Below are 27,811 nucleotides of genomic sequence, written 5' to 3' on the forward strand. Positions count from 1 at the left end.
CATAGACATAGTATAGTAGTTATAGATATGAAACCGAGCGACCAGGGGTAAGAGAAAGACATATTCATGTATTGATAAATTTCGGTATTTCGCCATCGCCTCCTACCTATGCTGCCATAACCCGACCATGAAAAAAAACCCGGTCGGTGATAAGGACAAAGCATGGCACTATTTTCTCTTTCCTCTTATAAGAATCGCGAGAAGACTATCTTTCTCTATCAAAGAGTGTCAGGCCCTTGATTGCTACGGAGCGTAAGCGATTGGCATCTTGGCTACGCGGCTTGTATTTCACAGTTTTATATTTAAATTAAGTGAGGCTGGTAGGTTGCCTACAAGGAATTGTGATAGATAATTAAACTACACTTTCGATAATAATTTGTTTTTATTTCATTCCAAATATCATGACGTATCAAATAAATAAAATATTTAATATTTATTTCAAGAAATTAGCATTCCAATAGAATTAATATATAGTTGGTCAAGCAAATTCAAATTTTCTATGGGACAATATCCCTTCGCGTGTACATTTTTTAAATTTGCCGGTTTTTTCTACTGACAAGATTTGCTTGACCAACTATAAATGAGCTAAACCATTGAAAACAGGTCTTTGAATAAGTTTTTGGCAAAAATTTCATTTTTGGTACAAGCTTTTATCGCTGACTGTACTTTTTTCCACAGGCAACTAATACTCATCGAGACAATTCTAAAAAACCCCAAACACAATTAGGTTGCGTTGTTTTATCACAGAGTTCCTATGACCACTACCTGTCTTCATCATCAGATCAGCTCGAAGGTATCATAATATTGCATTGTCACCCGACTTACATGCGTATGCAAATTTTCAGCTTCATCGGAAACCGGGAAGATGGTTAAATTAGTTACCTTAGATTCCATTACATAGTTACATACAGGTCGACTTAATAAAAGCGTGTTAAAAATGAAAACCACTAACAAACATTTTTTGGGGATTCAACCCGTTGAAGTTGTTTAACGCGGCGCGGACGAAGGCAGAAGTGATGCCTTTCACCCGAGTTAAACACTACTTTTCATTTCGAATACGAAGAAAGTATAATGCGGTGGAAGTTAGTTTTGTATACTCGTATTATACACAACCAAGATATCTATTTGGAAGACCAGTCTTACAAGATAATACATAATACAGGGTGACTTCCGAAACGGGATCAGAAATATAGTACGAATTATCTCAAATGATTTTTTCTCCCAAACCCTTAGCTGTTAAACAAAAGCACTGAAAACTGTATCCTTGCCGTAATTAGTGAGGATTTGCAAAGTCCAATTTGTAGGTTTTGGCTGTCTCTGCATCAAGATGCGAACCGGAAGTAGTAGGTTATTTTATTTTATTTTAAATTGTAATTTTAAATATATAATTATTGATTTTGATTTTTAACTGTTATTTTTAACTGTTATTTTTAATTTTAACTTTTTACACTTGTCTCATCTTATAGGTAATTCTGTGTTTTATATGGGTGCTTGCCTGAAATAAAATCAATTTATTTTTTATTTATTTATTTATTTTATTAAAAGGCATTGTTTCTGTTGTGCGCCGCGGCGGCCACCTCATTTCTCATCAGTGAAAAGGATCACGCCGTTTAATAGTTATTTGTGCAACAAGAGAGGAAAGTTGGTTTTTCTTGCGAGTGTTTATTTTGAGTCCCGAGAAAGCGAAAGACTCTATAATTGAATCACGAGCGAAGCGAGTGATTCTAAGGTAGAATCTTGAGCGTAGCGAGGGACTCAGTAGTGAGAACATATTAAAGGTTAAAATGTATTTCGAATTACACAGAATAAACAGAAAAAAAATTATTATAATATGTACGATACGATAAGATAAGATACGATACGATACGATACGAGACGAGACCGGACCGGACCGTACCGTACCGTAGCGTAGCGTACCGTACCGTACCGTACTACCGTACCGTACAGTACCGTACCGTACCGTACCATACCATAATTTTTTTTTAATAAAAGTATGAAGTTCATGGCCTTCACTAAATTAAAAAGCTACATTGTTTCACTCCCTGGAGTGAGGAAAGTCGCACTTTCCTCACTCTAGGGAGTGAGGAAAGTAGGCTTGTTCGAGCTGCTGAGGTGAAAAAGGCTTTTTTAGCTTACTACTTTTATGGTTCAAATTCAGGTCGTTTGGGTAATGTAGGATGACAGGTAAGAATATTCGGAGATAGCAAAAGCTGTTACATAAATTTGAGCCCTATGTGTAGCAAGCTAAAATTGCCTTTAACACGGGCGTGATCCTTTTCACTAATGAGAAATGAGGTAGCCACCGCGGCGCACAAAAGAAACAATGCCTTTTGTTTAACGGCATAGGGTTTGGGCGAAAAAATCAATTGTGATAATTCATACTATAAAAGAAATATTTTAATAACAGATTAAAGAATCAAAAGCATGTACCTACTTAAACTATAGTTGGTCAAGCAAATCTTGTCAGTAGAAAAAGGCGCGACATTCAAATTTTATACGGGACGATAACCGTTCGCGCCTACATTTTTTTAATTTACCGCCTTTTTCTACTGACAAGATTTGCTTGATCAATTATAGTAAGTTTATATTACAATTTGTAGGATTAATTCAAACTAAAAATTATAAATTTGTTCATAATATGCTGTTCATAATATGTGATAGCAAAAAAACTAAACATCGCATGGAAATTGCAAATTTATAGTATTTATAGCTACTTGACGAAAAACTATTCAATGTGATTTAAAACCTTTGTATGTACCTACGTTCATTAATTATCTACATTAAAATTCAGGTAAATGAGCATTAATTTAGTTGTTCAAACTGTTACAGCTACGAATGATTTTAAATGTTTCTAGCTACGGAGTTGAGCTCAAAATTCTAGTCTAAGTAAAGGCCACAAAAATTGCTAGAACTTGGTCCTAATTTTCTAGTAAGGATCAGATTTGTAATTCCTAGATTTCTTCTAAACTCTTCAGCGACTTTGCAAGATTGCAGCAACGAAGTGTATAAATAGCACTAAATACGTCTTATTTTTATATAAATTTGACGTTATTATGGTTGCACGGTTACACTCTGTCGTTTGCCAAGTCGACGGATAGTTTGGTCTGATTAGTCATAATTCGCATTCGCATAATTCGCCTCTCAAATGTATCGCCTGCGGGGTAGCACCAACAGCTTGCTGGTAGATATAGCCGAGAGGTGGGATTGTCCGTTTTTTAGCCACTGGGCGTCGGCTCATCGTCCTGTTTACCGGGACCCCAAATAAGTAAAAAAAAAAAAACTGTTATACCTAGGTTAAGATGTACTAATTCTAATATTATAAGTCTGTATATAACTAACAATCTATGGGCAATCTGGCCTGAAATAAAGAATTTTATTATTATTTTTTATTATTATTATAATTAGAATTGAAGGTTTTGATAATTTCACAACCTACAGTCGATCATGCTAAAAACGCGTCTTGATTACGTCTGTCACGACGTCCCACCCTGTATATAATGAACGGCATCTACAAAACTGACGTCGTATGAGGGCTGGCAGGCTTCCTTATTTACTAAACTCTGGTTTCCGTCGGACCCTATTAGACCGGGTGCCCCCATGGGTCATGAGGCTTTAATTTTTTATCCGGGCTTCCGATATGGATTCACAACTTTAAAGTGGCAGCACACTTGGACGTGGGACCGGGTGCCGGGTGCCCCCATGGGTCATGAGGCTTTATTTTTTTATCCGTGCTTCCGATATGGATTCACAACTTTAAAGTGGCAACACACTTGGACGTGGGACTGTTATATCATTTTTCACCTCAGCAGCTCGAACAAGCCTACTTTCGTCACTCCAGAGAGTGAGGAATGTGCGACTTTCGTCACTCCAGGGAGTGAAACAAAGTAGCTTTTTAATTTAGTGAAGGCCATGAACTGCCACTACATACTTCGGGGTCTATTACAAATTCGAAATACATTTTAACCTTTAATATGTTCTCACTACTGAGGTGAAAAATTATATGTGCAACACGAGAGCAATAGTTATTTACGATACAAGTGCGGAAAAAAGGAAATTCGAAACGAGTGGCGATAAATTAAAATACGACCGCAGGGAGTGTTTTAAATCGAATCGCACGTATATCGTACAACGTTTTACAGTACATATGGCCCTTTAAACTTTCGACATATGCACGAAAAGTGCTATTTGACGCACTAGTGCGAGAAAGTAGCACCATATGTACTGTAAAGCTATTTTACATCTCGTGTTTTTTAGTCAAAATCAACACTCGCAAGAAAAACCAACTTTCCTCTCTTGTTGCACAAATAAGTATTGTATGGGGACATGGAAGGTGTTGTTATTGTTACGGAAGGTGTCGTGGTAATCAGAAGGGCAGTTGGTCCTGATCGTCTCGGTCGCTGTCACTGGGGTCGTGGTCGTGGTCGTGGTCGTGGTCGTGGTCGTGGTGGTGGTGGTGGTCGTGCAGCGCGGCGAGCATGAGCGCCTGCGCGGGCGCCGCGAACACGGCGGGCAGGCGCGCCAGCGCGGGCAGCCGGCACGCCGCCGCCGCGCCCCAGCCTGCATACATCACCAACACCATACGAGTGTCATCCATCCCGATGCTCTCACAACCATACACGCAATACTTCCACTTAGTTATTGCATGTTAATTGTACTTTTGTGGACATCTGTTATTGGCTATGTTTTCTGCTCACTATGATTTGTATTAATTTTTGTATTGCTGTTGATGCCCCAAATAAAAAAAATAAAAAAAAATAAAAAAAATACTAAACTCTATTACAATTAGCTCCATGCATGAATTTATTTTTATTTTTGGATTCATAATTTATATCGTTGGAACACCGGAAATGATAAAAATACTTTTGTAAACCTTAACATTATTTTATTAAAAAATATTTGAAATGTTGAAAATGTTTGAGCGGTTGAAACGCTCATAATTTTTGGCGCGAATTCGACAGAGCGTGATGACGTCACACGTTGGGCGGCCCAACCGACGTTTGCTACTAATGACACTAATCTGTCGAACGCGTGACGTCACGTGGCGTTTCGAGCGTTTCGCTCGCTAGCTTTTCGCGGGCAAATTTTTGTACTTTTTATTTATAATTTTAAGTGATTAAATGGTAATTTAAAAACGGAAATGCATTTGTAACATGATATAACGGTAACAAACATCCGAATAAAACATATTTCGTTCAAATATAAACTTCATGCATGAGGCTAATTCGTTAAGGTTCATTTTATACTGCGGCGCGGTCAAATTAGAAACGACAAATTATTTAGGGTCGGTTGCACCGACTGTTTGTCATCGTTAAAGAGTTCGCTAAATTGTATTGTATGGAAAGTTTCATAGTAAACCGCCGCGGCGCGCCGGGTGACGTTGATCAGTCTGTCGAGCTCGAGTGCGGATGGTGCAACTGGCACTTTATCATTAAAATAATAAAGTGTGACAGTGCCATCAAAAACATCATCTTCGGAGACTTATATTGACCGGGATATCGCAAGTTCAAGTTCTTGGGTAATAGGTACTTCTAGAAACATTGCCATAGTTACTATTTATTTCTATAAAAATGTAGATTCTAACATAGCTGTAAGCTGTAAGTACACACTAACCATAAAATATGAATCTGTTGTTTTTTTTATTAGCCTACTTTGGTGTCCCACTGCTGGGCAAAGGCCTCCCCTCGTTTTCTCCACTCGACCCTGTTATCGGCATTTTTCCCACCATTTGGGATAGAATGCGTCCAAGTCCCGCCATCTCCTTTTTGGTATGCCTGAGAACCTCGGCCTGCACCGTCTATAGTGCTCCGTGGGTCCCACTCAGAAATAAATGATATTTATTTATTTATATCCCGGTTAATATTATTCTAGTTAAACCAACTGTGAATCTTTCAAAACTGTTATCATCTTCAGTCGTGTTCTGCGTCTTGTTAATGAACACCGTGAGTTCATGTCGCACCCGAGACAGTAATTTATCCACTTTTAAATTTGTTCTAAGCTTCATCTCCAGAGTTCAGAAATTTGAAATTATGGCGATACTTCAACAATATGACTGAAAATTATAACTAGCTTAGGCCGACTCGACGTACCTTAATATATAATCTTACAGGGTCCCTTTGTTTGACATAATTATTGAGTCATAATAATGATCGTCATATGATCATTAGTCATAATTCTGAAACCGTTAACTTTTTTAGATTTTCCTAAGGTTATCCTATAGGTAGGTTAGGTTTGTTTTATGGCAATCCTGAAAACGCGTTTCTGAGAAAAACTAAATTATGACTAACGAAAATGTGGACAAACAATACATTATGTCTTTAAACTATATGGGAAACAATAGAGTCCCATAGCTTACCTTGGTCAAGCGCATCGGTCGCCACCAGCATAGTACACGCTCTACATACTGTAGAGCACATCGGTATATGTACATACTGGCGACCCGCCCTCAGCTTCGCACCGGTAAACCTTAACAAATTATACACCTAAACCTTCCTCAAGAACCACTCTATTGATAGGTGAAAACCGCATGAAAATCCGTTGATTACTTTCTTTCTTTTCTTGATGGACTTGAGGGCGGTGTTGCCCGTAGCCAATGTCACGTAAAAGGGTAGGAACAAAGTAAATGCTCTTAGAGCACGACGCTGTTCGGTGGTTGTTGTAGTTGTCTCGTAAAACCGATAGCTGGATTTTACGAGAAGCACGTGGACTACCGGCCGTTGACTCCAAAATGGTGGTTAAACACGCTTTGAGATTAATTCTCCATTCACTGCACACTACCACATTAGATTATTGTATAATAAAGCTATCGATATTACACTTTAAACAATATTAATGAGCAAAAAACAAAGGAATTGCACGAGCACCTGCAAGGATTGCATTGGCACGAGGCTACTATCAAGATGGCGTTCGAACCGGAAGTCCATCCGTTGATTAGTTTTAGAGTTTATCGCGGATATACAGACAGACGACAGACAGATAACGTACCTTGGTCCAGCGCTTTAGGCACCGCGACGAGCGCTATGAGCCTGGCGCCGCGCGCGCCGCACCAGCGCGCGTAGGCCGCGCACGCGCACAGGCTCAGCGCCAGCCAGCACACCTCTGTACAAAAACAACCAGCCAAGTGCGACTCGGACTCGCGCAACGAGGGTTCCGTACTTTTTAGTATTTGTTGTTATAGCGGCAACAGAAATACATCACTATCACGGTTCATGAGATACAGCCTGGTGACAAACAGACAGACGGATAGACGGACAGACGGACAGCGGAGTCTTAGTAATAGCATAGAGTAACTTATACTAGAGCGGTACTGTCATAGTAAATTTTGTAACCCCAGTAAATTCACTGCCATCTGTCGACACACTTTAAAACTAAAAATGAAGATTTATAAAAATACGATAAAATTTATTTAAATATAGATAAATGATTTTTTTATTTGCATTAATTATTTTTATGATTTTGACCCATGTTCTGTCACTGATATGCGTTAAAATTGTTAAATAACAAACGAAACCGTCAACGCCATCTATACGACAGTTGTCCAAAACTAGTAGCGCCCTCTGAACGAGAATCAAATTTTCTTGATTTTCGAGGCACGTTTTTTCCTTAGACTGTATCCATCTATTACAGAGTTATATTTATCTTTGGTAATAGGGTCCCGTTTTTACCCTTTGGGTACGGAACCCTAAAAACAACTATTTTTTTGTCTAAGTTTTTATAGCTCACTGTATTTTTCTTTCAACAGGCAACTCATCCCAAGCAAAAAACCTAAACACAATTAGGTTGCGTTGTTTTATCACAGTTCCAATGGCCACCTCCTGTCTCCATCATCAGATCAGCTCGATGGTCGATGGTACCATAATATTCCACTTGGCATCCAACTTACATATTGTAGATAGATAAAATATTTATTAGACCGCAATTAACATGCTTTGTGACACAATAAATAACAAAAGAGAAAAAGAAAATTGACAAGGGACAAAAGAAAAAGGCAAGAATTCGTATGCGAAGAACCAGCTCAATAGGATAATGGGATGTGTAAAATTTATCAAGATTTGACCCACAACAACAGCCGGGCTAGCACATGATTGGCGCGAGAGTATCTCGCCGCGACATAGACTACCCGTCCCCCTTTAAGGCGGTTCCCTGAGCCAGAAGGCGAAAAATCTCCTTATATGATCATGTTTTTCTAAGAGGCGTTGATATTCAGAGACGTGGAAAAAATATATGTAGTTCTTGACTATATTATCTTTAACAACATAGCTTCCGATACACGAATTATGACACTTCGCTCGATACAATTAATTCCCAAAGTAACCTCAAACTCGGACTTTTAATCCTACTTTACTCGGTTATTTATTATGTGATACTTTAAACAAAAAAAGAAGAAAAAACAATCTTAACATAAATAGTAATTTCATAGCTTTAGAATTTCGATGTTGTAAGGTAACGTTTTTAAAATTAATAAAAAACGATAAAATTCAAACAAAATTGACACTTGGCGCGTATGTTCCTTCCCGTTCTTTCTTGCGAAATGTGACAAAGACAGCGGCAAACCGATGGAACGGCCTTAATTCATACAGTTAGTAAAAGACGGGTAGACTATCTCGCGGCGAGATACTGTCGCGTCAATCATGTGCTCGGCCAACAGGGCAAGTTAAATAAAAGCTTGTAAAAACAAGGTACCGAAATGCAGCCAAATCCGCCTGCAGAACATTTTCCATTATGAAAAATATAATTGCTATTCACTATATTATAGGTATATTAAATATATTAATAACGGGTCACTCACGTGTTTTAAGTCGAAAACGCTCGACATGTTTACTACTACTACTACTTACTAAATCCTTTTCAGTCCGGTTTCCGCTCGGGTCATGGTACGACTACCGCTCTCGTAAAAATCACCGACGACATTCGCGCCGGGATGGATAACCGAAAGGTCACCGTGTTAACCCTGTTGGATTTCAGCAACGCGTTTAACACGGTTGATTTTGACGTGCTACTCGGGATTCTGCATTCTCTTAACATATCTCCTGCGGTGATTGATTGGTTTATTAGTTATTTAAAAGATCGTCGGCAACGCGTAAAGGTTGATTCTCTCCGTTCTTCATGGTGCAGCACGCTGGCCGGCGTTCCGCAGGGTGGCGTGTTGTCTCCTCTTCTTTTTTCTATTTTTATAAATTCAATTACCAGTAGTATCTCTTCATCTTACCACCTTTATGCCGACGACCTCCAAATTTATTCGCAGGGCGCCATTAGCGATCTACCTATCATTATTAACTCCATAAATCGTGACTTGGATTACATCTCAGACTGGAGTAGGCGTTATTTATTTATTTATTTAATCTTTATTGCACAAAAGAAAACCTTACAGTACAAAAGGCGGACTTAATGCCATAAGGCATTCTCTATTCGTTATGGACTTAAGGTCAATCCAAGTAAAACCCAAGCGATAATTGTAGGTAGTTCTAAATTAACTCCTAGGATTGACTTTTCTCTGCTACCTGACGTAATGTTTGATGGTGTTCACATTCCCTTTTCACATCAAGTTAAAAACCTAGGAATCATAATAGATCGTACTTTATCTTGGATACCTCAGATTAGCGAGGTAAGCAGGAAGATGTTTGCTTCAATGGGTTCACTTCGCCGACTAAGTAACTTCTTGCCACTCGCCACCAAAATTGCGCTTTCTCAATCACTTCTTCTGCCTATATTAGACTACGCTGACATCAGTTATTTGGATCTTACCGAGGACCAGCTCAATAAACTTGAGCGCTTGCAAAATGTTTGTGTCAGATTTATATTTGGACTACGCAAATTTGACCATATTTCCAACTTCCGTGCCCAACTCAAGTGGCTCCCTATACGTCTTCGTCGAGATTCCCATATTCTTGCTCTTCTTTATAACGTTCTTTTCAACCCCTCTACTCCCCCATATCTTAAAGAGCGTTTCTTTTATCTCTCCTCCGTCAGGCCTTCACGGAAATATCTACTTATTCCCCCTCCATCCTCTACGAAATTCTACAATGATTCTTTTACTTTTCGAGCTGTACGGCTGTGGAACAGCCTGCCGTTAGATATCAGGTGCGCAAAAACTCTTCAAAGTTTTAAAACCTTACTTAAAAATCATTACTTATCTCTTCCTTAATGTGCTGCTGTGTATATATTGTGTATGTATGTGTATATATATATATATATATATATATTTATATATTTATTTGTGTTATATTATTTATTTATTTATCTAAAATTTACTATATGTACTGTCTGATTAATGTATGTGTAATTCCTGTTCCTCTAATTATTTCGTGCACTACCTGTTTATAAAAACTTTTGTTCTTCATATCCTGCTACCCTAAGGTTGTCTGGAAGAGATCGCTCACAGCGATAAGACCGCCTGTTGCTACCATTATTTACATTGTAAATCTGTTTTAAAAATTTTGTTTCTTTGTGGTGCAATAAAGAATATTTATTATTATTATTATCTCCTCGGATTTCACGGGCCTATATAAATCCCGGTCTTTTGATGGGCTTGCGTGGGGATATAGATCCAACACGTAGAGGCCCCTTGGAGAGCTTTAATGTCATGTAGAACGCCTGCTGGAACCCGTTCACAGGTGCAACAATAGACACCCATGAACCGGTCGCAGCAGGCATTGGGATTATTGTAGAAAAAGTGAACAGTATACCGGTCTATGGATTGAAGTTTGGGTGGACAATGAGACTGGGCTATTGAAAAGAAGTCCGGACACCTGCCATAACAATGCTAACACACGTTATCGAGGCAGGTGGTGACTTGCCGCTTACTAGATGGGCCCCTGAAACTGCCGTCGTGAAGACGACCAGGAGCAACACCGGTGTGAGCGGCTCAGGGGTGTCGAGAGGTGTGCGCCGCTTTCTACCCAGTGACTGATTTTAACAGCCACTGTGCCAACTCGCGTCTTATGCATCTTTCACTTCCACCCCTGGAGCATATAGCTCTTACGACTCCCCTCTGGACGGCCAATGAAGGCAAGCCAGAGCTGAGAGTCATGCGGGTCCCCTTGGGGTCCACTCCGACCGACGAAGACACGCCGGAAACGGAGACCCTGACCGACTCTCTGGAGCACTCGGGTCCGTGGGGTCGTCACTCCCCAACAGCTCGCCACAAGCTGCCCTGCGGGCCCACAAGCTGCCCTGCGGGCCCACAAGCTGCCCTGCGGGCCCACAAGCTGCCCTATTACAATATTATTATTATTCTCTTTATTTCTCTTTCATCTTAGGCTAGGTTTTTATAATATGGATATAAAAGTAAAATACAAAAACACTTATAAAACATTACAAAAAATATATAAACACATTATAAAAAACCTAACCTAGGGTGCCGCCGGCAGCGGGGCAAGGCCCAAGCTGCCGGCGGTCAGGGCCGCAGAGAGAGGAACCGGCGGACTATCCGCGCCGTGTCCAAGATAACCGCCTTCTGCATCTGACCCTTGATCCAACCACCTAGCGAGAGTCTCTCAAGGTGTTGGTCGAGACTCTTCGCTATGAGACCGTTCGCTGAAACGACTATCGGGACAATGATCGTCGAATCAACATCCCACATGGCGGTTATCTCGTGAGCCAAGTCTAGGTACTTACTGGACTTGTCCTTCTCGGCTTTCACGAGATTCTCATCATGGGGGATGGTGATGTCGACGAGCACGGCCCGGCGCTGCGATCGATCTATTATCACAATGTCAGGCTTATTGGCTACAATAGTCCTGTCAGTGATGATAGATCGATCCCAATAGAGCGTGGCACGACCATTCTCGAGAACTGGCACAGGTAAATACTTGTAGTACGGTACTTCGCAGTCCACAAGGCCGTATAGAAGAGCAAGCTGCTGGTGAATAATCCTGGCTACGAGATTATGTCTGTGCAAGTACTCGCCGTTAGCAAGATGAGAATAACCGGAAATGATATGCCTGAGTGACTCTCCGGGACGGCGGCATGCCCGACAAATGTCGACCGTACCGTCCTTCAGGATATATTTCCGATAGTTGTTCGTCATCATAACTTCGTCCGCAATTGCACAGGCAAAACCCTCGGTTTCTCCGAAGAGGTCCCCGAATCGTAACCAGTTCACCGACGCGAGCAGGTCTACATCGGGTCCCGTGAGGGCCTTGTAGAACCGCCCGTGTAGCACCTTACTCTCCCATACCGCCTTGCGGCCCGCAGCACTTTGTACCACAGGTTTGTGCCAGTTCTCGTTTGCCAAGGAGAGCGGCGTGAAGTGCCTGTCCACTGCCACCACATCACGATGCATCCCACACTCGTTGTTAAGGAAATAATTCCTGAGATTGCACACCTCGCGGTTGTGGAGATCTTTGGCGTTAAGGAAGCCTCGACCTCCACACTTCCGTGAGATGTACAATCTCATAACTGACGAGCGTGGGTGTAGCATACGGTGTGTGGTAAGTAGTAGACGGACCCTCCGATCCAGGGCGTCCAGCTCGGTCTGAGTCCACCTTAGTATGCCAAAGGAGTATATGAGTATGGGCATTACCCAGGCGTTGAAGGCGCGCACTTTATTGCCTCCTGACAAAAGACTGTTAAGGACTTTTGTGAGCCGACTGAAAAAGCGCTCCTTCACCGACCGTCTAATACCCTCGTCCTCAATACCCAACGACTGTGACATACCAAGGTATTTATAGGTTTCTGATTCAGAGATAGATCTGAAAGACATTGTCTCAGAAAGTTGTAAATTTGTTGAATTTACAACCTCCCCCAGCTGTACATGCATAACCGCACACTTATCGACACCAAACTCCATTCTGATGGCGGTACTGAAAACTTCTGTGGTTTTCAATAGCACCATCAAGTCTTGGTTATTTGGCGCAAATAGCTTGAGGTCATCCATGTACAGAAGGTGAGAAATGACTTCACCCTCTCTCCGAAGCTGGCAACCTAACCCTGAATCCTTCAGCAGGGTGCTGAGGGGATTCAGAGCTAGGCAGAACCACAGGGGACTCAGACTGTCACCCTGAAATATTCCTCGCTCGATCCTTATAAAGTCCTGCGGGCCAGGGCGGTCATCTCCACCTCCTGGTTGACGAAGGACTGTGATCCACTGCCTCATACACGCACTTAGGAAGGATATTAAAGCTGCATCAAGTTTATACAGCTCCAATACCCTTCTCAGCCATGAGTGAGGCACCGAATCATAGGCCTTCTTATAGTCAATCCAGGCGGCCGAGAGGCCCCCCCTGTTTCGCCGAACTTGCTGGCATATGGTCATGTCTATGAGGAGGAGCTCTTTAGTACCACGGGACCCAACCCTACATCCATTTTGAGCGGACGCCAAAATGTTGTTAGCGACAATGTGCGCGTTGATTTTTGCTCTCAAAATGGATGTAAGGAGCTTGTAGAGTGTAGGCAAGCACGTGATGGGTCTGTAGTTCTTCGCTTCCGTGGTACTACCGGACTTGTAGAGCAGGAAGGTCACACCAGTTGTTAGGGAAGGTGGGAGGGAACCGAGCTCTAGGGCTTGTTGGAACTGCGTTGCCAACCGTTCGTGCGAGCATCGAAACCATTTTAGCCAGAAGTTGTGCAATCCGTCCGGTCCAGGACTTTTCCAGTTCTGGGCCGTACGGATGGCACAACTTACATCGTCGGGGCTGATGGTAATAGCACCCATAGGTTCGATGTTCTCGCACTCACGTTCGACAACGTCTATCCAACGGCCCTCCGTGTGTTCAACAGGCACTGACCAGATGCTACGCCAGAAATCAGTCATGGCAGTAGCATCCGGCAACCGCATGTCGGACACACGAGGATCGGCTTCCTCCCACCTTCGGTATACCTTCCTTTGGTCACTTTGAAAGAGACGATTCTGCTGGAATCGATCCACACGCTCTCTGTAGCGGCGAATACGGTTTGCCCATGCATAGACTTTCTGCTTTAGAAAGTCGATGCGCTCTGTGACATTGGCCATGTAGTCGCGGGGCCTGACATCCGTCCCCGCGAACGCCTGGTTCACAAAGCGCATTACTCGGGGGCGATTGTTGCCCCCCCTAAAGCAGATCAACTTTGCAATGAGAGTCCTAAACGAGCTGATACGTCGCTCGATCCGCGCTTGCCATGCAGGGACACCTCCGGCGATCCTAGGTGCACGTTCAGCGTCCGGTAACTTGACTCGAGCAACACGGCACGCCGCGATGGCTCCGCAGTACATGATCGAGTGCGTATCTTCTAAATCTTTACTAGTCCGTAAATGTGGCTCTAGTAAAGCGTTTAGGGCTCCCACTAGCGCTAGATTGCGTCTATTCATAGGCAGACGTGGTAGTCGTGGCCTAGAGATGGTTGTGGCGCGATACTGCGTAATCGCCTCTTCCAAAGTCCTCCTCACTTGCTCATTAGCAGAAGTACTCACACTCGCACAGTCCCCATCGTCGGTATTAAAATCAACCCGCGGCGCCCCCGGTGCCAGGTCGGGTGCGGGCACCGGATCCGGCGACGTGGCGGGCAGATCTTGTACCGAGGTGGAGTCCGCGCGAGCAGAGAGAGCCTCCTGGCGAAGCTGATCAAGTGTCGCGTCATCCAACCGCTTTAACCGTTGAATGACACGCACCTGGTCCGATAGTCGCTGCTCCGATACGGTGATGGTAGGTTCAAGTGCCTGAAACAGAGGCAGCATCCTTGAACGATACGCGGACAGTCGGGTTCCCCCCTCTGTAACCCCATAGTAGGCGCGCATGACGTTCTCATTCATCGATTGAGTCCATCGCATGCGACGCACTACACCACCGGCAGCGGGAGCCGTGGGCGGGGCAGGATGTCCCGCAGGCCCCAAGCGTGCCGGCAGCGGTGGCCGCCCTCGTCGCGCAGGTGGTCGTGGCGGCGGCGGCGGCGGCGGCCCGCACTCGTCGCTCGACTCGCTGGTGTCGGGCGCGGTGGCGAATTCATCGCCCGACGACAATTGCGAGGAGACGGACGAGGCGGGCGAGGGTGGTGGACGTGCGTTGGTTGTGGTAGACGCTTGTGGACGCGTTTTACTCCGTGTGATCATTTTCTCTCTTTATCATTCGATCATTGTTTGTCGGCTAGTTTTGTACATATGTAGTTACATTTTTGCGGTCACGTATCCTTTGCGAGTGTCGCAAATGTGAAGAGGTAACTTTTCCACAAGAATGTACAAGGAAAATGTAGAAAAAGCCAGTAAAAACATATTTGATTAAAAAGAAAAGGAAAATTTTGTAAAAAACGCGTCTGACGTTGACAGCGTCATTTTTTTTTTTTTTTTTTTTTTTTTTATTATTATTATTATTATGTTTCACTCCGTACCGAGGAGCGTCATCAGGAGCTCAGGAGCGTCGTGAGTGATCCGTTATTAATATATTTAATATGTCTGTGTCTCACGGAGGTTTTGTTATATTATAGGTAATCCGTATTTTTTGACATTTAAATTTTTATTCTAGAAAATTTCTACACTAGTATTTTCTTATACAATTTTGGTGTTTGACGATCCTTTTGTGAAATTATTATTTATTAAGTTTGATATATCTATAATAATTCAATGTTTTTAAGAACAGAAATAACTGACAATAAATTGACAATTTGAAAGTGCTATTTGAATAAAGAATATTTTGACTTGACTATTTTTTATTTAAAACTTTACTTTAACATTTATTATAGTTTACTTTTAATTTTAATGTTTAGTTTATTTTATTTGTTTGTTCGTTATCATGTACAGTCGAAGGCAAAAATATCGATCCAGACAAATAGCTCAAAAATATATGAACTCGACTTTATTGTCTAAGGTGTAAGAGCGTAAACATATTTTTGAAACTTTGGGTATATATATTTATGCCCTTGACTGTACTTTTTACCACACTATGTTGAAATAAATTTTTCACCTCAGCAGCTCGAACAAGCCTACTTTCGTCACTCCCTGGAGTGAGGAAAGTGCGACTTTCCTCACTCCAGGGAGTGAAACAATGTAGCTTTTTAATTTAGTGAAGGCCATGAACTTCATACTTACGTACGGTACGGTACGGTACGTTACGGTCCGGTCCGGTCCGGTCCGGTCCCGTCCCGTCCAGTCCCGTCCCGTATCGTATCGTATCGTATCGTATCGTATCGTATCGTACATATTATAATACTTTTTTTTCTGTTTATTCTGTGTAATTCGAAATACATTTTAACCTTTAATATGTTATCACTACTGAGGTGAAAAATTATATGTGCAACACGAGAGCAAAGTTATTTTACATCTCGTGTTTTTGAGACCCTCGCTACGCTCAAGATTCTACCTTAGAATGCTCGCTTCGCTCGTGATTCAATTATAGAATCTTTCGCTTTCTCGGGACTCAAAATGAACACTCGCAAGAAAAACCAACTTTCCTCTCTTGTTGCACAAATAACTATATTTACCTACTAACAGCGTCGCCAGTACGTCTCCAGCTAACAGTCCGCCTTCAGCAGCGTTCAGCCTCTCACAACACTCCGCGTACACTAAGGCCAGCGCGGCCAGCCGGACTGCGAACTCTTGCCGCATCGGAGTCGTCGCGCAGCCGACGGTGAACGGGATAAGAGTGCGCAGGGCCGTGGAGAGGACTTCGCTTAGTGGGGGGATGCTGGTGCGGCCGCACTGGAGGGGCAGAATAAAAATACTGGTTAGAAGAAAACTAGTAGTCAATTCAAAAACCTGCAGATAAAATCCATTGTACGAGGTATAGCGCCAAATGCCGCGCGCCTCTGGGCTGTAGGTTATTCTTTGAACCTCGTTCCGCCGCAGTCGCCGCACCGAGACGAAATTCACGTACGATCGCAGTGAGCGGGGTGCGGGTACAGAGACGCTGAGACGCTCAAGGCCAGATCAGCGAGAATCGTCTTAACGAGTACGAAAATTCTAGAATTCTATTGACTGTTAATTTTGATAATGTAATTTCTATCCTTGGTGTGGCGGAAGACAGGGGACGCTTTTGCCCAGCAGTGTGACACAATATGTGGTATTTTCTATAAAAAGGGACCTTATTGTCGATGGCGCTTACGCCATTATAAATAATGCTCCGATATAAATACAATGCCGCGCGACGCTGTGCGGCGTAAGCGCCGTCGACAATAAGGTCCCTTTTCATAGAGAATGCCCCATATAGGCTATAAAAAAAACAATCCTCATCTTCCTCGCGTTATCCCGGCTTTTTGACACGGCTTATAGGCCTGGCCTGGGGTCCGCTTGGCACCTAATCCCGAGAATTGGCGTAGGCACTAGTTTTGACGAAAGCGATTACCATCTGACCTTCCCCAGAGGGAAAACTAGGCCTTTTTGGGATTAGTCCGGTTTCCTCACGATGTTTTCCTTCAACGAAAAGCGATTGGTAAATGTCAAATGATATTTCGTACATATTAAGTTCCGAAAAACTCATTGGTAGTACGGCCCGCCGGGGTTTGAACCCGTGACCTCCGGATTGAAAGTCGCACGCTCTTACCGCTAGGCCACCAGCGCTAATCTAATTCCAATTAGTAGGATTTTCTGTTGCTTTAGTTATTGTTTTATTAATAAACACTCGGCCAACTAAAAAAATGCAGATACGAGATTTGTTCGGTCACGAACTTCAGGCCAAGTGTGTCAAAAAGCGAGGCCGAAGCGTCCACTTAGAGCCGCAAGGGCAGAGATCGTGCATGTGCGAGCTCGAAGACCGAACTGCAAGAATGATGATACAATGGGTCTCTATTGTTTCCCATAAAGTTTTAAGTCATAATGTATGTGCACATTTTCGTTAGTCATAATTTGGTTTTTCTCAGATACGCGTAACTTTTCAGGATTGCCATAAAACAAATCTAACCTAATAACCTATCTATAGGATAAACTTACGAAAATTCTGAAAAGTTAACGGTTTCAGAATTATGACTAATGATAATCTGACAATCATTACATTATGACTATCAATAATTATGTCAAACAAAGGGAACCTTAATATTGTCTTCGGTTACCGCGGTAGTTACTCATGAAACAAAACTATGAAAACGGATTATATCGCGTATATTGAATTTATAATACATCCCGAAGTTTCGAACTCTTTACAGCGTTCGTGGTCAACAGTACGCGACGCTGGCGGGGGTAATACGCGATATAATCCGTTTTCATAGTTTTATTTGAAAGGGATCCCTGTTAGAATACGTATTATACGTACCAGCAACAAGGCGCTCAGTGGCGTCGCGAACAGAGACGCCGCGTAGCTGGCGGCGGCGGGCAGCGCGGCGCGCGGCGCCAGCGCCAGCGACCACCACGCGCACCCCGACCCCACCGACGACAGCAGCGCGCTGACAAATATACGAGGCTCATTACTATGAGTAGCTGACTTACCAACTAGCTCCAAGGTCTAATCTTGAAGTTACTCTTTCAGAAGAAACTAGCGACCCGCCCCGGCTTCGCACGGGTAGTTCCACGGTAGTTCAACGAATTTACACAAAACCTTTACAAATTATACATATAAACCTTCCTCGTGAATCACTCTATCTATTGGTATGTGATGGACAGCCAGCTAAGGTTTGAGAAGCATATAGGAGAATTGGTGAAGTCGTGTTTTTATCGCTTGAAGGTTTTGTACCAAATTCGAAACCTTCTAAGCGAGGAAATACGTAAGTTGCTGTGCGAATCGCTGGTTCTCTCCAAGTTAAACTACGCAGATATTATGTATGGGCCACGACTGCTGGAAAAAACTCGCCGTCTTATCCAAAGAGTCCAAAATGCTTGTTTCCGTTTTTGTTGTTCAATCTCGCCGAGAAGTCATATCACAGCTTACTTAAACAAAGCGTCCATATTAAACATGTCCTCTCGTAGACACCTACATCTTGCGAGTCTGCTATTTGGCGTTTTGAATGACAAAAAGCCCGAATACCTGTTTACCAAAATTCGTATATCCTCTTTCCATAAACGACACGGTACTCGTTCCACCAGACGATGTCTCCTAGAAGCACATCCTCACAAAACCGTTGCTTTTACAGGCTGCTTTCGGTATCTCGCAACCAGGTGTTGGAACAATATTCCTCCACCTATTCGTGTTATGAAAACTAAGCGTAGTTTCAAATTTCATTTCAAAAAATTCCTTTTAGAGAAGCAAAGTTTGGGAATTCCTCACTGTTGCTGATTACCGAATTTAGTCTTAATAATCCTGCTTAAAAATAAAAATAAAGATTTTCTCTAAATCACATTTGACACTACATACATGCTAACCACACTGACACTTCTATGTCACAACTATGTGCAAGCATTAAATGTCTCTATAGTTTAAACTGTCACTAGTTATTTATTAATAATTAATTAGGTAAGTACTAACTTTCGACTATTTCATTATTTTCCACTGTTTTTTGTTGACGTGATCAGGTCCTGGCAGAAAATCAGTGCTTTTCCTAATGGGTGAAGCGTAATACTGAGCCAGAACCTTTTTGTTTTGCTGCGACGCACACAGGATTTTTATTTGTATAAAACAGTATTTTTATGTATTTTTTCCTTTTCCTCCTAATATTATGTAAAAATCGGTGTGACTTATTTGTTGTTGTAATTTTTATTTATTTTCTGGATTGTTCTGTGTACCTATGTCATTTCTGTATTTGAATATTTTGTGTGTATTGTGGCAAACAAATAAACAGTTTATCTATCATCTATCTATCTATTTTAAAAAAACCGGCCAAGTGCGAGTCGGACTCGCGCACGAAGGGTTCCGTACCATTACGGAAAAAAACAGCAAAAAAATCACGTTTGTTGTATGGGAGCCCCATTTAAATATTTATATTATTCTGTTTTTAGTATTTGTTGTTATAGACTGTTGTAGACTGTTTGAGAGATCTGATCTGTCCGTCTGCCTATCTTACCCATGATAACTTGAAACTTTAAAATAATGTAATCTATCTCATGTAATTAAATGTATTTAAATTTTTGACGTGTAATATGTAACAATATTATTAATAAACGAGTATGAGTATAATACCTAACAGGTCAGTGCAGCGCCGCACTAACAGCGCAGACAGCCAACGCCGGCGCCGCGACGAGAGCTAAGACTTGACGTCCTCCTACGCTGACATCGGTCGCTGACGTCGGTCGAGCGTACGAATTAACATAATGTTCTATGGGCCCCCGCACAGCGACGCTGACGTCCGCGGCAGATTTTTCTTGCGACGGTACGCTCGACCGACGTCAGCGACCGACTTCAGCGTAGGAGGAAATCAGGCCTAACGTTAACGGGTCCATGTAGCGCTGCACTGAACACAGCGACAGCACAAACAGACAACATCGGAGCCGCCAACCGCAGGGCCTTGGCTGGAGCGCTAGGCTACCACAGTACTTACCCATTGATAACAGGCCCGTGTAGCGCTGCACTGAACACAGTGACTGCACAGACAGCCAACGCAGGCGCCGCCACATGAGCGTGTAAAGCTGCCGCCGCCGCCAGCCGCAGGGCCTTAGCCGGAGCCCTAGGGCGCCGGAGCCGCGCGCCCGCACCGAAGAAGATTACAGAAGATGGCACCCAGCAGAGGTACTCAGCGTGCAATGGTCCTGTAAAGCAGTTATAGACATGAAATATTGGATACTCTTATGAACCAAACAAAAGGGTTTGATGGATTTTTTTTTGTTTACTGGGCTATTGTCAATACAGTGGCTCATTTCTCAAAAGCATGTAACTTCTAATACTAGTGGAAGTCCCTTTCTAACAAAGCTGTTAAAAAATGACATCCGCTTGTATTACAAGTTACAAGCTTTTGAGAAATGGGCCCCAGGTGGCGCAGTTTTGTTAGAAGAAATGTTGTATCACATTCTACTAATCAGCTTAGTAGATGGTCCATTATGGATGGATATAACTTACAAACAAATTAGTTATAAAAGTTTTTCTCTACATATATTTTAAGTAATAATATGAAATAATAGCATATAAATTCAATGCATAATTTATAAAAAAATCTTTAACTTCTACATGATGATGACAAAATTTAAGACTAAATTTTTTTGGTATATTGTATTTTTTTATCGAAATTAAACTTTCATCAGACATATTTTAAAATATTTAGATTTACACTCACTTCTATTTTTAAGGGGCCCAGTGATTATAGTCCGCCAGACGATATTATCAGCCTGTCGGGACTGTCAACTTTTTGTTCTAACTGACTGATAATCAGTGGGCCCCTTTAGTCACTATTGGCGACATGTTTGGTTGTATTATGTTATTTATGTTGTGTGTTGTGTTGTTGTAGTTGTGTATCGAGCCTGAAAAAGGACCGCCGATGGGCCTGAAACATGCCGCCAATAGCGACTAAAATACAAGTGAGTGTTGTGGTCTAAATATTATATTTTCTATTCAGAAATTCTATACTAAAAAAATACTAGTGCTAAGAAAGGCATTAGTTGTAAGTTGTAATGCAGTTAATAGTAAATATTTGTGAAAAAACTGAAAATATGATTGCTAGAGTAGAGGCATTCTTCTACTTTATAACAAAAATTATTATAATTATTTTAAACAATTTGCTATAATTATAAATTTAACTATTGGTCATGAACATAGTTAGTGCTTATGATTAAAAAATTCTATGTTTGGCATTAAACACTTTAATGAGTTAGAAAATTTATAGAACATTCCCATTGACTTGAAAATCCCCGTTTAAAGCTTTAATTCATAAAATATGCTAATAAATATCTGAACAAATATTGTCATGTAACATAGCAAGCTAGTTTATTAGTTTTGCTTAAAAAAATCATTTTAACGCCGTGTCAAACACAAAAGCTGTCACTCGAACACCACATCACCGAAGTGTGAAAACTGAAATTGAACTTTATGCACATGCACGTAGGTCTATGTTGCTCTGTGGTCTGTGACCGATTAATCCGTCTTTGGCGTTGGACCTGCGGTGCCGATATATCCGTCATTGGCGTCCAAAAGGTAAAATGTCTAATTGTCAATCAGGAAAGTCCTACCACTTTATAACCTAAAATTGAAGCGTAAATTACCAAGAAATACTGATTCAATGACATGGCCGGATGGGTGCAATGCGTTCTAGAATGATCTAAGAGTGAGCATGCATGTTTGCCTCCGGTCGCGCCGAGCCGTGGCGAGATCACCGCGAGTGCGATGGCCGCTAGCACCCCGAACACCAGCCAACGTTTTCGCACTTCTTTGCAAAAATCTATTTTATACGGATTGTCTGCTGTAGTATATCGCCTCTTCTGACTGTAAACACACTCCGTGGACACTGTTATGCTCTTCATCATCGATAAAAACACGAATTTTTCAGCGCAAGTGAGGCAGCTTTTCGGAAGACGGTTTGAAGCTCACTGATACTAGTTTATCGGAAGAGGCGGCGTGATTATGCAGGTTTGTGAATAAGATATGAACGGCAGCGGGCCCGGAGCCGGCCGGTAAGCATATTTAAGCTCATTGTCGAGAAAATCAATTGAAACAAGGTCATGTTTTCAAAAATCCGCGCATCTGCATTGCCGCATGTGACGTCATACATTTGACAGGAGGAAAGACAAAGCGTTTTGTTATTGCTACGGTTTCTTTTCTAAATAAAACATTCTGGAAAATATAATAATAAGAGCTTTTTGAGCTATTACTAAATTAAACCGTAATCACCAAATAATGAAATTTCAAAACTTATTTCGGGAAATGTTTTTTTGTGATTTTGGATTTTATGACATTATTGACATTTCAAAATAACCTCAAAAGTTGATTGTCAAACAAGCAAAACAAACGGGATTTCTTCCAAGAATTTTCCTTTAAATGCAATTTTACGTAATTAATTCAGCCATACTTTAGCGTAAACTACAAGAAAAATGTTTCCGAGCATAGCTAGCTGTGTTAGAACAGCATCTAAGCGAACTACGCCATTATTGAGGTTAGTTGGATTTTGTAACATTTAACACTAATATTCCCCTAATTATTGACCTGTTTTAATCAAAACAGTAGCCTTTACAAGGGTTGCGGTTATGATTCATGATATACAGTGTTTACCAAGTTCTTGTCAAGCTCTATCTGCTGGGTATAATCTAAATTACACAAAGCAAATTCTACTCAACACTGAGAACTCGGTTTATGACTCTGGATACAGGCATTATCAGTTGTTTAAACTGCCTGCCTGCATTACAAATAATAATAATAAATCATAAATTCTAAATATATTATGAAAAAAATGTTTACCTACAAGTTTATTATTCCCATTCTAATTGGTTCTTTATTTTATAAGTTTTCCCCATTCATCGTTACAATTGTCTTTACAGTAAGCAACTTGATAGTTCAAGTAACACTGGGAACTTAGAAATCAACGTTAGAACCAAGAGTTTGTTTGCAGTTTTGTCCGGACACACAAAGCAGCGTATGAAGGGGAGGGCAAAACCACAGTGCGAGTGCTGAACCAGGAACAAGATCTGGGGCTGATGATCGACGCTTACGCCACGGTTTGTAAACTATGTCATTCTGTACAGTTTTATTAATGTACATAAAGTTATCTATAAATATAAAACTGTTCAGTTACTACAGAAAAAGCAATAGTACTAAACCAACTTTAATAATAACAGGTGTCTGTCTATCTAACAGGCTGTCTAATTATATGTCAGCCAGCAACAAGAGTAGGCCCACAGATTTAATATATATAGATGATGCAAATACCACGATTTGTATTGAAACCAAGCGTGCCGACTTTTTCATACAAAATTTAGGCATAACATAATTTTAAAATTACTTATCTGTGAAAGGAAATATGTTCTTGCCTTTGGGTGCTCGCAATTATTGGGCTGTTGCAGTTAATTATCATGCAACGAAGCATTTTTTAAGTTTTCACGGACGTCCGGCTGCAACAACTGATGTGCATGGACTGTAAAGAGCGACAGTCAACCTCGACGCTTGGTCGGTGTTCGGACACGCGAAGTAGATGCATTTGCGTCTTCTATGGTATATTTATTTCTGTGAGTAGGCTAATCAAATTAGATCCATAAAAAGCTTGAGGAATTAATTCCCAGCAAGCTGGAAATCATTTTATTGCCTTTATTTTGTTCTAAATGTGTGTAATCCGAGTTTGCGCAATCCCAGGTGTGTAGTGAGGTCCCTAGGGTGAGATCTTGAAAAAGACAAACATCCTTCAAATGTTGTAGAGCTCTTAAACAACAAGGTTTTTTCTAATTCAGCCCGTAAATTGAACATTTATATCGATGCAAAAATAAAGTTGCAATTGGATTCTAATTAGAGATGGGCCGAATATTCGGTAATTATTCGGTATATTTTTCAATGTTCGTATTCGGCCGAATAGTTCGGTTCTCATGCTGAATATTTACCGAATAAACAATTTTTTTTATGGGCGTCCGCTAACTGGCGCGGGTGCACTTCGCGATCAGAGGGCCTACCACCAACACCGAAGTACGCAAATTGCGGGCATCTTTCTCTTTTACTCCAAGGCGTAATTACTTACGGTGACAGAGAAACATGCCCGCAATTTAAACCGAACTTCGGTGTTCACAGTAGGCCCTCAGGTATAAGATGGTTCCTAGTTAATTGGAAGGGGAAGGATGAAAAACACGTGATGAGTCAGACCACGGACCTGTATGAACTTGTCAGCTTTTTAGGCAGTTTTAGCCCAACCGAACATTCGGCCGAATATTCGTATTCGGCAAAGTCCATATTCGGCCCGTCTCTAATTCTAATAAATATGTATATTAGTTAGACCATAGACACGCTGGTCTAAGGGGATTGGTGGTCTAGTGTTATAAGTCTGTGGTCAGACTAACGTTTTACAGCCCACCTTTTAGTTATACATTAACCTATGATGTGTAATATTATGATCATATCGCTAAGATCCCTAATAACATAAGTTTTTATTTATTTACATTGCTGCAGTATGGGTTCCGGTTAAACAATGGTATCACAGTCCTGGGTCCGCTGGCCATCTTCCCCCGCACCATCCTATCATGGCAGGTGCCACACTCCGACGCCATCACAACGGAGTCTCTGAGGCTCTTCAAAATGCTAGACCCTAAAATGGATCTCATTGTGAGTATGATGTGTCGACCATGTTGTTTAATAATTTTGATAAAAAACGTTGACATATTCCATCATACATTTTAATGATATTATGATTAAATTAACCGACACAAGACCAGTAGACGATTCAACGGAGCTTCGCCTAAATCATTAGTAAAATCAGGGGTGACAATTTCATTCCGAATAAATGTCTACAATATTTACTTTGTATGACATGTCAAAAGTGCTTACTAATTTATTATTAAGCTTACTTGAATAAACGATTTTTGAAGTTGAAGTTACAATAAGAATAAAATTCACAATTTAAGTCACCAAAATATTAATTTATCCGTGGAAATCATTTAAAATCAAACCAAGCTATGTGCAATGACAAAAATGTGAAGGTGTTAGGACAAAATTCATCAAGCATAAAGGGTCCTTGCCTTTTTCCAAATACCATTTCAATCATAAAATTGAATATATGCTATCTCTCTATACAGGTTATCGGCATCGAGAGTAAGGAGCGCAGCACAATAACGAAGGTATTCATGGCGGCCAAACAGGCGGGACTTACCGCAGAGATACTTCCCGTAGAGCATGCGTGTGCCACGTTCAACTTTCTCAACGCTGAGGGACGGTAAGTGTGCCGTGTGCCATGGATGTACATATATTGTGTTGTGTTGTGTTATAATCAAACAGGCGGGACTGACGGAGATACTGCCTGTAGAGTACGCGTGTGCCACGTTCAACTTTCTCAACGCTGAGGGACGGTAAGTGTGCCATGGATGTACATACATTGTGTTGTGTTGTGTTATAATCAAACAGGCGGGACTGACGGAGATACTGCCTGTAGAGTACGCGTGTGCCACGTTCAACTTTCTCAACGCTGAGGGACGGTAAGTGTGCCATGGATGTACATACATTGTGTTGTGTTGTGTTATAATCAAACAGGCGGGACTGACGGAGATACTGCCTGTAGAGTACGCGTGTGCCACGTTCAACTTTCTCAACGCTGAGGGACGGTAAGTGTGCCATGGATGTACATACATTGTGTTGTGTTGTGTTATAATCAAACAGGCGGGACTGACGGAGATACTGCCTGTAGAGTACGCGTGTGCCACGTTCAACTTTCTCAACGCTGAGGGACGGTAAGTGTGCCATGGATGTACATACATTGTGTTGTGTTGTGTTATAATCAAACAGGCGGGACTGACGGAGATACTGCCTGTAGAGTACGCGTGTGCCACGTTCAACTTTCTCAACGCTGAGGGACGGTAAGTGTGCCATGGATGTACATACATTGTGTTGTGTTGTGTTATAATCAAACAGGCGGGACTGACGGAGATACTGCCTGTAGAGTACGCGTGTGCCACGTTCAACTTTCTCAACGCTGAGGGACGGTAATTAAGTGTGCCATGGATACATAGTGTTGTGTTGTGTTGTGTTATAATCAATCAAACAAGCGAGACTGACGCATTGTGTCATTTGTGTTTGATCAAATAGATCAGGAATTAGAAACATTCCTAACGCCACTTGCACCATCCCACTAACCCGTGGTTAACCGGTTAAACAATTAACCCAGTGTCAAATTGTACTGGTAACACACACACATAACCACATGTTGACCTTTTTAGGGTTCCGTACCCAAAGGGTAAAAGCGGAACCCTATTACTAAGACCGCTGTCCGTCTGTCTTTGTCACCAGGCTGTATCTCATGAACCGTGATAGCTAGACAGTTGAAATTTTCACAGATGATGTATTTCTGTTGCTGCTATAACATCAAATACTAAAAAGTACGGAACCCCCGGTGCGCGAGGCGAGGTGGCCGGTTTATTTTTGCGTGGGGAGTTAATAAAACATGTTTTGTCGCAGCACGGTGGCCGCGGCGCTGATCCCTCCTCTGAACGTGGAACCCAACGAGAACGACATGCTGCAGTCACAGCTACACTACAAGAACTTGTACAAACAGGACCTCTCCGGCTGATATCTCATTATTCAAGTACTATAGTTTGTCAAAGGACTGTCTCATTTCAAACATAGACAGAGAGACTTATACTATCTTTGTCTTACACTAGTACTAGTACCCAAAAGAAAAGGATGAGTAGTTTTTTCGTTCTTATTTTTGGTTTTGACCAACTATAATTGATACTGTACAGTCGCCATCAGATATATCGGAGCGGCCGAGGTGCTCAAACTATCTGAACACGCACTAACACCTTGACAATAGAGGCGTGTTCAGATATTTGTGAACACCTTGGCCGCTCTGATATATCTGATTGCGACTGTACATAATTAGACATACAATCAGCTGCAAAGTGTTGCAGAATCTTCTTGGATAAATTGCTCTCAAAGCTTGCAGGAAACTATAGCCATGCCTTACTTGGAATTTAACCCTTAAGGCCGTTCCATCGGTTTGCCGCTGTCTCTGTCACATTTCGCAAGAAAGAACGGGAAAGATCATGCGCGCCAAGTGTCAATTTTGATCGAATTTTGTCGATTTTTATTTATTTTAAAAACGTTACCCTACAATATCGAAATTCGAAAGCTATGAAATTACTATTTAAGTTAAGATTGTTTTTTCTTCTTTTTTTGTTTATAGTATCACATAATAAATAACCGAGTAAAGTTGGATTAAAAGTCCTAGTTAGAGGTTACTTTGGGAATTAATTGTATCGAGCGAAGTGTCATAATTCGTGTATCGAAAGCTATGATATTAAAGATTAGTCAAGAACTACATATATTTTTTCCACGTCTACGAATATCAACGCCTCTTAGAAAAACATGATCATGTAAGGAGATTTTTCGCCTTCTGGCTCAGGGAACCGCCTTAAATGCATATTGTTGCCAAATGTATG

At 41.6% G+C, this 27,811-nt stretch overlaps 2 protein-coding genes across 2 annotated transcripts; one reads left to right on the top strand and one right to left on the bottom strand.

Moving 5' to 3' along the window:
* Positions 1-374: 374 nt before the first annotated feature.
* On the bottom strand, positions 375-22,213 carry LOC134753450 (sodium/bile acid cotransporter 7-like). Its single transcript, XM_063689323.1, has 6 exons — positions 22,036-22,213; positions 20,305-20,512; positions 18,150-18,279; positions 16,387-16,603; positions 6,982-7,095; positions 375-4,557 (listed from the first exon to the last, which is right to left on the bottom strand). The coding sequence occupies exons 1-6, from the start codon at positions 22,211-22,213 to the stop codon at positions 4,364-4,366; spliced, it is 1,041 nt and encodes a 346-aa protein (XP_063545393.1). The 3' UTR covers positions 375-4,363.
* Positions 22,214-22,684: 471 nt separating this feature from the next.
* Positions 22,685-27,139, top strand: LOC134753485 (NADH dehydrogenase [ubiquinone] 1 alpha subcomplex assembly factor 3). The gene is made up of 5 exons (XM_063689362.1): positions 22,685-22,842; positions 23,296-23,401; positions 24,834-24,986; positions 25,457-25,593; positions 26,829-27,139. Exons 1-5 carry the CDS (start codon positions 22,781-22,783, stop codon positions 26,938-26,940), a joined length of 570 nt encoding a protein of 189 aa, XP_063545432.1. The 5' UTR covers positions 22,685-22,780; the 3' UTR covers positions 26,941-27,139.
* The last annotated feature ends 672 nt before the right edge of the window (positions 27,140-27,811 follow it).

Source organism: Cydia strobilella, chromosome 27 (assembly GCF_947568885.1).
Source record: "Cydia strobilella chromosome 27, ilCydStro3.1, whole genome shotgun sequence".
NCBI lineage: Eukaryota > Metazoa > Arthropoda > Insecta > Lepidoptera > Tortricidae > Cydia > Cydia strobilella.

Coding starts and splice junctions, on each gene's coding strand:
- LOC134753450 (XM_063689323.1), bottom strand. CDS start 22,213: ATGAAGAGCATAACAGTGTCCACGGAGTGTGTTTACAGTCAGAAGAGG. Junction 18,280..20,304: donor CACGGGCCTGTTATCAATGG/GTAAGTACTGTG, acceptor TATATTTGTCAG/CGCGCTGCTGTCGTCGGTGG. Junction 4,558..6,981: donor GCCTAAAGCGCTGGACCAAG/GTACGTTATCTG, acceptor TGATGTATGCAG/GCTGGGGCGCGGCGGCGGCG.
- LOC134753485 (XM_063689362.1), top strand. CDS start 22,781: ATGTTTCCGAGCATAGCTAGCTGTGTTAGAACAGCATCTAAGCGAACT. Junction 22,843..23,295: donor CGAACTACGCCATTATTGAG/GTTAGTTGGATT, acceptor GTTTGTTTGCAG/TTTTGTCCGGACACACAAAG. Junction 25,594..26,828: donor TTTCTCAACGCTGAGGGACG/GTAAGTGTGCCG, acceptor GTTTTGTCGCAG/CACGGTGGCCGCGGCGCTGA.